General features: G+C 45.4%; 1 protein-coding gene across 1 annotated transcript in view; it reads left to right on the forward strand.

The window, feature by feature from the left end:
* The window catches only part of LOC115199674 (extracellular matrix protein FRAS1), a 151,813-nt gene that overhangs the window by 17,811 nt on the left and 121,971 nt on the right, over positions 1-12,031 (forward strand). Inside the window, exons 8-9 of the mRNA XM_029761980.1 lie at positions 2,809-2,952; positions 4,391-4,525. Of these exons, the coding sequence (XP_029617840.1) occupies positions 2,809-2,952; positions 4,391-4,525 (279 nt within the window). The remainder of the gene's footprint in view (positions 1-2,808; positions 2,953-4,390; positions 4,526-12,031) is intronic.

Genomic DNA, 12,031 nt, shown 5'->3' on the forward strand with positions numbered 1-12,031 from the left:
ATAGACCCGGGTCAGTCAGTAAACTACTCGTCCCTCTCCCAGCCGCTAGTCGACTTGATAGAGGACCAGACAACCCCCAGTGAATCCTTGTTCTCTTTGGAGCAGCTGTCTACTTCTGATGTATTGGAACAACTATTTATGATTGATGTTAAATAATCTACTGGGGCTGATATGCTTGGTCCCTTCTTATTACAGCTTTCTGCTCCATTGATTGCTGAAGCATTAACACATGTTTTTAACTTAACAATTATACTGAGTACTATTCCTACAGTTTGGAAGGCGGCCCAGTTATACTGAGTACTATTCCTAGAGTTTGGAAGGCGGCCCATGTGCTTCCTCAACATAAACCTGGCGACCCGACTGATCTAAATAATTATCGTCCCATTTCCAAACTATCTTGCCGAGCGAGAATCCTGGAATCATTGATTAATACTCAGCTTAGATCCCTTTTAACTGCTACATCTTTTCTGAATGTAAACCAGTCAGGGTTCAGACCAGGACATAGTACCATCTCTGATACTTCTATGGTTTTAAATGATGTCATAAATTGTTTAGATACGAAGAAACACTGTGCTGCCCTCTTCATTGACCTGTCCAAGGCATTCGAAACTGTGTTTAACACCTTACTTATTCAGAAACTCTCTACGATTGGCTTAGATCGGGCTGCTTGTAGCTGGTTTGAGAATTATTTAAAAGACAGAATACAGTGTGTACTTACTGATGGTGTTAAATCAGGATTTCTAGACATAACAAAAGGTGTCCCACAGGGTTTGATTTTTGGTCCAATTCTTTTCACAATTTATATTAACAGCAATGGTCTATCTGTACAAAACTGTAACTTTCATCTGTATACAGATGACACTGTTGTATACGCTACTGCCCCTATGGTAGCTCAGGCTCTGTTGACTCTTCAATCTGCTTTTACTAGCTTTTACACAGCCTTGTTTGACCTGAATTTGGTAGTAAATGCTGGGAAAACCAAGTACATGTTATTTTCCAATTCATCTAATAATGTAACTGATGATTTGTGCATTAGTATGTTAGATGGTGCCCCCATTGATCGTGTCTCCGCCTATAAATATCTGGGCATCTGGATTGCTGAATAGCTATCTTTTAAAAAACATGTTGACGAGTTAGTCAATAAATTAACAATTCAGTTGGTCTTCTTCTATAGGAATAGGACCTTTCATTAAATAGTAGAACACAGATAATTCAGTCTACATATATTACTGTTATAGATTACGGTGATATTATATACATGAATGTAGCTACCAGTGTTCAGAAGCCCTTGGACACAATTTATCAATCCTTTATCATAAAGTTGGTTGGACCTCACCACTGCATCCTTTACCATAAAGTTGGTTTGACCTCATCACTGCATCCTTTATCATAAAGTTGGTTTGACCTCACCACTGCATCCTTTATCATAAAGTTGGTCTGACCTCACCACTGCATCCTTTACCATAAAGTTGGTTGGATCTCGCTAAAAAACACGTTGGTCACTTTTAACACTATTCTGTTTTAGTTTATAAAGCCTTACTCAATAAACTACCAATTGACTTAACATCATCGTTGAAATATAGAAACTGGGATTACAACAATAGGTCACAGAGTTGGTTAATGCTGGAGACTCCACGTGTATCCACAGAGTTGGTTAATGCTGGAGACTCCACGTGTATCCACAGAGTTGGTTAATGCTGGAGACTCCACGTGTATCCACAGAGTTGGTTAATGATGGAGACTCCACGTGTATCCACAGAGTTGGTTAATGCTGGAGACTCCACGTGTATCCACAGAGTTGGTTAATGCTGGAGACTCCACGTGTATCCACAGAGTTGGTTAATGCTGGAGACTCCACATGTATCCACAGAGTTGGTTAATGCTGGAGACTCCACGTGTATCCACAGAGTTGGTTAATGCTGGAGACTCCACGTGTATCCACAGAGTTGGTTAATGCTGGAGACTCCACGTGTATCCACAGAGTTGGTTAATGCTGGAGACTCCACGTGTATCCACAGAGTTGGTTAATGCTGGAGACTCCACGTGTATCCACAGAGTTGGTTAATGCTGGAGACTCCACGTGTATCCACAGAGTTGGTTAATGATGGAGACTCCACGTGTATTCACAGAGTTGGTTAACGCTGGAGACTCCACGTGTATCCTCAGAGTTGGTTAATGCTGGAGACTCCACGTGTATCCACAGAGTTGGTTAATGCTGTAGACTCCACGTGTATCCACAGAGTTGGTTAAATCTGTCTTTTCCTACCAGGCCTCTGTCATGTGGAATAATCTCCAAGTAAGGTTTCATTTTGATGTGTTGTTGTCTCTGGGTCAATTTAGGAGAACGGCTGGGATTTATATATTTATAAATGTGTTTGATTTGTTTGATTGTTTATTGTGTGTATAATATTTGCCGTTTATTTAATGTTGTGTTTTAAATTGTGCATCATTTTATTTTCTGTATTGTTCCCAGGGCACATTTGCAAATGAGACCAAGGTCTAAATGTGTTTACCCCTGGTCAAATAAAACCTCATAAAACATTTTTTTTTAAACCACGGAGCTTTAAAATGGCCGCCAGTTGCCCATCCCTGATCTAGTTGAATGGATACGGTTTAGATTCAAACGGCCACAGCAGAATGTTGGTCGTGACGGTAGTAGTAGTTGAATGGATAAGGTTTGGATTCAAACTTTTTTTTTCTCAGTTGACTTAACCAAATTGTGTGTGTGTGTGTGTATGTGTGTGTGTGTGTGTGTGTGTATGTTTGTGTGTGTGTGTGTGCATTCGTATCTGTCTGTGTGTGTTACAGTTCAGTGCCAGAGGGACTGCATGTCTTGCTCGGGGAGCCCTGACCACTGTGAGAGCTGTAAGGACTCTAACTCTCTGCTTCTGGACGGACGATGTGTGTCCATCTGTCCACGTGGTTTCTATGCCAACGGGAAAGTGTGTGCAGGTACGGTACTGTATGATATGCTAGTGATGTCATCGTCAGGATAACACACAGAGACACACACACACACACACACACACACACACACACACACACACACACACACACACACACACACACACACACACACACACACACAGTTAGACAGGTAGTTTCCTCTCCTCAGTCAATGACAGCAGTGTGTCAACATAACAGAAGACAGAGCCAGTCTGAGACATCCACAGGCAGCCTGAAGGAGGTATTTCCTCCCTGCCCTAGACATGCTCTACCTGCCCATCCAATGTAAATGGCACCCTAATCCCGACGGGCTCTGGTAAGAAATAGTGCACTATAAAGGAAATAGGGAGCCGTTTGGGATGCAACTACAGGCAGATCGGGGATCAAGGCATCACTTGTCGAATGTCTAATCCTGGCCCTGAGGATCGGAATGTTCTGGAATGATAATGGAATCCCAGCTAACATGAACGTTCCAACAACTTTAGAGAACGTTCCAATTAGGTTTCAACTTAGTTAACAGCGAACCTTAGTGTTAGAACAGGTGAGAAGACTTGTCCTCCACATCGATGTCAGAGTCAACTGTAGATGATCCATGGGGGAAAAAGAAGAAGAAGCAGAAACACAGTTGATGTTTTGTGTAAATCAGCTGAAATTTGATGACAGTTCAAGGGGGGTTGAATGTAATAAAATACTGGAGCATACATGTACAACAGGAATCGTCAACTGGCCCCCTTACTTTTTCTGAGAAAGAAAAACAACAATGTTTTTGGACATTTAAAGACTGTAAAATCTGTACGAATTCAGCTCAACATTATTGTACTTTAGGAAACCTATTCCCAAGTTTTTCCACTCATAAATAGAGAGGCATACTGTATTTGACTGTGTACCAATATAATGTTTTTGTCAAATACAATATATGTGTGGGCCTCTTGTGTCAATTTGCAGAGTACAATTGATTTGTAATTATGTTCCACCCCCCGACCATCCACTCAAAAATGAATCGTCCCACGGCTGACTCTAGTTGAGATCCTTGGCTTGTATGACATCAAAGGGTACCTGTATGTTCTCATGAACATGGACTATTTATGCGGGATGTGACTATTTATGCAGGATGTGTTTAAGAGGATCATTGAATTTCTCTCTCTCATCCCCTCCCGCTCCCCTCCTCCCTCTCCTTCCTCTATCCTCCTTCCCCCTCCCCTCCTCCCTCTCCTTCCTCTATCCTCCTTCCCCCTCCCCTCCTCCCTCTCCTTCTCCCTCTCTTTCCCCTCTCCTCCCTCCCCCCTCCCTCTCCTTCCTCTCTCCTCCCTCCCTCATCCCTTCCCCTCCTCCCTCCCTCTCCTTCCCCCCTCTTCCCTCCCCCTCCCCTCCTCCCTCTCCTTCCCCTCTCCTCCCTCTCCTTCCCCTCTCCTCCCTCCTCCCTCTCCCCTCTCTCTCCCTGCAGCCTGCCAGTCGTCCTGTGCCACATGTGAGAAGGACTATGAATGCTCTTCCTGTGGGGGGTCCTTGCTATTAAACAACAGGCAGTGCGTGGCCACCTGTGAGCCGGGGTCCTACAAGGACCACACACAGTGCCTGAGTGAGTACTTATATATGTATCTGTGTGTGTGTGTGTGTGTGTGGGGGGGGGGGGGGTTCAGTGAGTATATATCTTAGCATCACTACCGCATGATGCAACGTTATGGTCACTGTGGACAAAGGGTCCAAGTCAACGACCCCTGACCTGGTTCCCATGGGAGTTCTCTTCTTGGATTTAGTTGCTCCATTGTGTATGAATATGTTGTATACAACAGCAGTTCTCAGTCCATTCATCAAGACTGGTAAAGAATGGAAATAGGGCAATGAGAGTACAACACCAAACACCAGACAGATAGACAGGCAGGCAGGCAGGCAGGCAGGCAGGCAGGCAGGCAGGCAGGCAGGCAGGCAGACAGACAGACAGACAGACAGGTAGGCAGGACGGACGGACGGACGGACGGGCATACAGTCAGACACACTCAGACACACAGACAGACACACTCAGACAGACAGACAGACACACTCAGACAGACAGACAGACACTGAGGCAGTCAGAAAAAAAGACAGGCAGACAGAAAATCAGACAGACAGACAGACAGACAGACAGACAGACAGACAGACAGACAGACAGACACTCAGGCAGGCTGGAAGCCAGACAGACAGGTGTCTGGTGGCACTAAGACAGTAGCTTGGTGCCATGAATAAAAATGGCCTCATTGAAGACAAGCTAATCATGACAGGGCTACTGCCCCAAACACCTTAATCCATTACCAAACACTATTTCACACTCCAGCTCTCTCTGTTTGTCACAGAGGTATGTCAAGAGCAGACAGAGAGGGTGAAAAAGAGAGGGAGAGAGAGAGAGAGGGCGAGAGAGAGAAAAGGAGAGAACGAGAGAAAGAGAGAGAGAGAGGGTAAAAGAGAGAGGGGGAAGAGTGAGGGTGAGAGAGAGAGGGAGAGAGAGAGGAGGAGAGACAAAAGGAGAGAGCGAGAGGGAAAGAGAGAGAGAGAGAGACAGACAGACAGAGAGAGAGAGGGCGAGAGAGAGAGAGAGGGGGAGAGAGAGAAAAGGAGAGAGTGAGAGAGAGAGAGAGAGACAGAGAGAGAGAGAGACGGAAAGAAAGAGAGAGGGAGAGAGAGATGGAGGGTGAAAGAGAGAGGGTGAGAGGGAGAGAGAGATGGAGAAAACGAGAGAGAACAATTACCAGTCTAACTCCAGACTGGACCTCTCCCAGTAGTTACCAGTCTAACTCCAGACTGGACCTCTCCCAGTAGTTATCAGTCTAACTCCAGACTGGATCTCTCCCAGTAGTTACCAGTCTAACTCCAGACTGGACCTCTCCCAGTAGTTACCAGTCTAACTCCAGACTGGACCTCTCCCAGTAGTTACCAGTCTAACTCCAGACTGGACCTCTCCCAGTAGTTACCAGTCTAACTCCAGACTGGACCTCTCCCAGTAGTTACCAGTCTAACTCCAGACTGGACCTCTCCCAGTAGTTATCAGTCTAACTCCAGACTGGACCACTCCCAGTAGTTACCAGTCTAACTCCAGACTGGACCTCTCCCAGTAGTTACCAGTCTAACTCCAGACTGGATCTCTCCCAGTAGTTATCAGTCTAACTCCAGACTGGACCTCTCCCAGTAGTTACCAGTCTAACTCCAGACTGGACCACTCCCAGTAGTTACCAGTCTAACTTCAGACTGGACCACTCCCAGTAGTTACCAGTCTAACTCCAGACTGGACCACTCCCAGTAGTTACCAGTCTAACTCCAGACTGGATCTCTCCCAGTAGTTACCAGTCTAACTTCAGACTGGACCTCTCCCAGTAGTTATCAGTCTAACTCCAGACTGGACCTCTCCCAGTAGTTACCAGTCTAACTCCAGACTGGATCTCTCCCAGTAGTTATCAGTCTAACTCCAGACTGGACCTCTCCCAGTAGTTATCAGTCTAACTTCAGACTGGACCTCTCCCAGTAGTTACCAGTCTAACTCCAGACTGGACCTCTCCCAGTAGTTACCAGTCTAACTCCAGACTGGACCTCTCCCAGTAGTTACCAGTCTAACTTCAGACTGGACCTCTCCCAGTAGTTACCAGTCTAACTCCAGACTGGACCTCTCCCAGTAGTTATCAGTCTAACTCCAGACTGGACCACTCCCAGTAGTTACCAGTCTAACTCCAGACTGGACCTCTCCCAGTAGTTATCAGTCTAACTCCAGACTGGACCTCTCCCAGTAGTTACCAGTCTAACTCCAGACTGGACCACTCCCAGTAGTTACCAGTCTAACTCCAGACTGGACCTCTCCCAGTAGTTACCAGTCTAACTCCAGACTGGATCTCTCCCAGTAGTTACCAGTCTAACTCCAGACTGGACCTCTCCCAGTAGTTATCAGTCTAACTCCAGACTGGACCTCTCCCAGTAGTTATCAGTCTAACTCCAGACTGGACCTCTCCCAGTAGTTACCAGTCTAACTTCAGACTGGACCTCTCCCAGTAGTTACCAGTCTAACTCCAGACTGGATCTCTCCCAGTAGTTACCAGTCTAACTCCAGACTGGACCTCTCCCAGTAGTTATCAGTCTAACTCCAGACTGGACCTCTCCCAGTAGTTATCAGTCTAACTCCAGACTGGACCTCTCCCAGTAGTTACCAGTCTAACTCCAGACTGGACCTCTCCCAGTAGTTACCAGTCTAACTTCAGACTGGACCTCTCCCAGTAGTTACCAGTCTAACTCCAGACTGGACCTCTCCCAGTAGTTATCAGTCTAACTCCAGACTGGACCTCTCCCAGTAGTTACCAGTCTAACTCCAGACTGGACCACTCCCAGTAGTTACCAGTCTAACTTCAGACTGGACCACTCCCAGTAGTTACCAGTCTAACTCCAGACTGGACCTCTCCCAGTAGTTACCAGTCTAACTCCAGACTGGACCTCTCCCAGTAGTTATCAGTCTAACTCCAGACTGGACCTCTCCCAGTAGTTATCAGTCTAACTCCAGACTGGACCTCTCCCAGTAGTTATCAGTCTAACTCCAGACTGGACCTCTCCCAGTAGTTACCAGTCTAACTTCAGACTGGACCACTCCCAGTAGTTACCAGTCTAACTCCAGACTGGACCACTCCCAGTAGTTACCAGTCTAACTCCAGACTGTAGTTCAATTTCCCACCTTGATGAACATGACCAGGAGATGGCAATTCTCTCCCGCCACACCACGTTCCCAAATGGAATGTAAGTCCACAGCTTCTCAGGAGCCCATTAGAGTGGTTTAGGCTGGGGCTTTCTCCAATAACATGCATCCTCTGGGGAGGACTGAGTGTGACGGACATGTAAGTCCTTCACACTCAGAGTCGGGAAATTTGGGTCGGAAATGTGGGTCTGAAATCTCTAAACCGTACAGAACCGTAGATTTAGGCAGTCTGTCAAAATGTACTTCCTTACTGTACTTACTCGTCTTTAGCCTAAGATACATTCAGAACAAATCACTCAGCATCTATACGGCACAAGGCCCAGTAGCGCTGCTCTCCGTCCCTCACCACACCAGTAGATCAGTCCTACATCATCAGCCCACGCCAAGCCTGACCACTCATGGGGGCTGAGGTACGGGGTTTGTGGCATTTCCCGTGGTAAGAGGCTAATACACGCCCGCGCCAGGAACGCATGCCATAGCTGTGCCAGCATGGCATAATAAGGGCGTCAGAATTGGGTCGGATCTTTAGAGTTGGTGTGGGGTGCTGAAGAAAGAGAGAGAGGAGGGGAGGGTGTTTGTTTTTTTGTGTAAAGTTTTTGTAAGGGTGCCATGACCCCCAGACCCCCCCTAACCCTCCCCATGGAGGGGTACCCTCTCAGATGCCTCTGGCATAACTCAAGAGTGGGGGGGGGGGGGTGGAGGGGGAGGAGGAGGGAGTGAGGAGGAAGACTAGAGGAGGAAGGGGGGAGGATTGACCACTTGTTCCTGAAGGGGCATTGTGCAAAGGAACCTCATTCTCCCCTCCTCATCCCCTCTTCTCCTCTCCCCTCTTCTCTTCTCCTCATCCCCTCTTCTCCTCTCCCCTCTTCTCCTCATCCTCTCATGTCATCCTCTCCTCATCCCCGCTTCTCCTCCCCTCTTCTCCTCTCCTTTCATCTCATCTCATCCTCTTCTCCTCTCCTCCCCTCTTCTCCTCTCCCCTCTTCTCTTCTCCTCTCCTCTCTTCTCCTCATCCTCTCATCTCATCCTCTCCTCTTCTCCTCTCCTCATCCTCTCATCATCCCATCTTCTCCTCTAATTCCCTCTTCTCCCTCTCCTCTCATCTCATCCTCTCCTCTCCTCTCATCCTCTCCTCATCCCTTCTTCTCCTCTCCTCTCTCCTCTTCTCCACTCCTCTCACCTCTTCTCCTACTACTTAGTGAGAGGCCTGACCTATTTCTATAGAAGAAGCCCATTTTTATTCTCTGCTTTTTAATTAACTCATCAATATGCTTTTTTAAAAGACAGCTTTCCATCTATCCAGATGCCCAGATATTTGTAAAAAGGGACACGATCAATAAGGACACCATCCAAAGTACATATGCTTAAATCGTCAGAGTTATTTTTATCCGCCATAGAGAACAAAATATACTTAGTTTTACCTGCATTCAGTACTATATTTAGGTCAATAAAATATTTTTGTAATACAATGAATGCAGACTGTAGTTCAGATAGAGCATGGTCAACCGTGGGGTCAATAGAATACACAACAGTATCATCGGGATAGAAGTGCAAGTTACATTTGTTTTACAGATATTCGATATTGTTAACGTAAACAGTAAAAAAAATACAGGACCCAGAATCGACCCCTGCGGGACACCTTTCTTAATATACAGGAAACCTGATTTAACCCCATCAGTAGATACAGTAGTGTTCAGTAGAGTTGTATCTTTCAAGTCGTTTTTAAACCAGTTTACACGCAGCCTGGTCTAGGTCAATTGAGGCAAGGCTCTGAATTAGTAGTGAGTGATCAACAGTATTGAAAGCCTTTGACAGGTCAATGAAGAGGGCAGCACAATGTTGTCCTTTTATCCACACAGTTAAGCACATCATTTATAACTAGGGGTGCTGCAGAGATAGTGCTATGACCTGGTCTGAAACCCGACTGATGTACATTTAAAATACATTTCAAAGTTCCTAGCCCGAGAATTAATCAAGGATTCTAATATTTTAGCTAGGCAAGAATGTTTAGAAAATAAGCCTAGAATTGTTTAGGTCACAAGGGTCACCACCTTTGTGAAGGGAGAGTATATGGGCCTCCTTCCAAACTTAGTAGTACAACTTTTTGGGGGGGATTTGTTTAACACTTTTCTGGTTACTACATGATTCCATATGTGTTATTTACATTGTTTTGATAAAGAAAAACCCGTGAATGAGTAGGTGTATCCAAACTTTTGGCTGGTACTGTATATCCATTGATTCTTGAACAGTATAACTTCTAAATGCCTCATGAGCTTAGTTCAACTGTCACTCTCCATGAGAACCCAAAATATAAGCTTGTTTTTCTTCAACATTTTTCATCAGCTTCAATTATTTCCTTAGATGAGGCTTTGTAAGTAAAGCATTCTCTGCAGGCTGGCTGGATAGACAAAGGCTGAGTGGAGGCCTTGGCCTGTATCCACAAAAGCATCTCAGAGTAGAAAATGGATTGTAAGTGCTGAGAAGAGACATTTTACTTTATTTTTTACTCTCATGGGTACAAATAAAAGCTACGTATGAAGCATCTTTAGACATTAGAGTCCACTACAGTCAACAGATATTTAGGAGTCCTCATGAGCTGTCCTCATCATTTCAGAGTGACCAGCAGCTGTCTGGATAATAGAACAATGTAGTGAGTCAGTGGGTCCTGCTCCACATGCAGCTGTCTGGATAATAGATCAATGTAGTGAGTCAGTGGGTCCTGCTCCACATGCAGCTGTCTGGATAATAGAACAATGTAGTGAGTCAGTGGGACCTGCTCCACATGCAGCTGTCTGGATAATAGAACAATGTAGTGAGTCAGTGGTCCTGCTCCACATGCAGCTGTCTGGATAATAGAACAATGTAGTGAGTCAGTGGTCCTGCTCCACATGCAGCTGCTTAAAATAATGTTTTGTTATTTCTTTTTTGAAATGATCAAACCCATAACTAATGTAGACCTACATGAAACAGCAGGCCTTCTCTCTTACTTATTTAACAATGATTTCACCTGAGGCCTATTTCACATGACATGTCTAAATACTTCTAACCACTAGGCTAATAAATAAAGATGGTTTTTCTCTGTCCATTATGTAATGACTTACAGCATGTTATTTCACGTTATCCCTTTTGGAGCGCAACGTCACATTGTTAAAAACAGATTCCTACGTTGGGCATGCCTATAAATTGGTCAATTTGAAGGTGTCTAAGGTTTAATGTTAACTTTGACTGTGTTGATTTAAAAAGATAGGCCTTTCAAACGTTGTATTCAACGTTGTGCTCAACATTATCGGCAAGTGACTTGATTGATGCCTACTGTTGCCAAAGCGATTTAGGGTTGTTGAACGGGGGGGAGGGGGGGGGGGGGTGACGAATGCGTTGATATGATGGTAATGTTGTCAAAATTCCAGATTGGTTAAAGCGTTTTACTATTTCAACATTTGATGTTCAGTCACATTCACCGTGATTCTCTGGAACGTTCTATAGAGTTCACAGCTGGAGATTCCTCTTCGTGATTGGTTATTCCACATACTTGCAACAATGTCATTGAGCGTCATCACCATCTTTCCTTTGCGGTACCTCAAACTGTCGGGATTTCCAGCTGAGATAAACTTTTCACACAGAATGGGGACTGTGTGTGTGTGTGTGTGTGTGTGTGTGTGTGTGTGTGTGTGTGTGTGTGTGTGTGTGTGTGTGTGTGTGTGTGTGTGTGTGTGTGTGTGTGTGTGTGTGTGTGTGTGTTTTCTTGGAGGAATCTCTGCGTTTCTCTATCTGTCTCTGGTCCCCAGAGGTCTCCTTCCTTCACACCCGGTTTATGAAGTCTCTGGCTTTACTAGAATCAACTACTGCCCTGCTGTCTCTCCCTCTCAGAACTGACCTATTTCCACATAGCACTATGGGGTGGCAGGTAGCCTAGTGGTTAGAGCGTTGGTCCAGTAACCGAGAAGGTTGCTGGATTGAATCCCTGAGCTGACAAGATATAAATCTGTTGTTCTGCCCCGGAACAAGACAGTTAACCCCACTGTTCCTAGGCCGTCAATGTAAATAAGAATTTGTTGTTAACTGACTTGCCTGGTTAAGTGTTTGAATTGGAAATCTGAGGGTGGGGTCACAGCCAAGGACTTACCCCTTAAAATGCTATTCACATACAAAGATTTATAGTCACACATAAATATGCACATAGTTTAATAAGCTCACACGCCCCCAGTAAGTGACCTCTGGTTCTGTTTCTCTTCCTGGTTTGGTTCACCATCCAGACAGAGGTTCTGTTTCTCTTCCTGGTTTGGTTCACCATCCAGACAGAGGTTATGTTTCTCTTCCTGGTTTGGTTCACCATCCAGACAGAGGTTATGTTTCTCTTCCTGGTTTGGTTCACCATCCAGACAG

Source organism: Salmo trutta, chromosome 9 (genome assembly GCF_901001165.1).
Source record: "Salmo trutta chromosome 9, fSalTru1.1, whole genome shotgun sequence".
NCBI classification, from domain to species: domain Eukaryota; kingdom Metazoa; phylum Chordata; class Actinopteri; order Salmoniformes; family Salmonidae; genus Salmo; species Salmo trutta.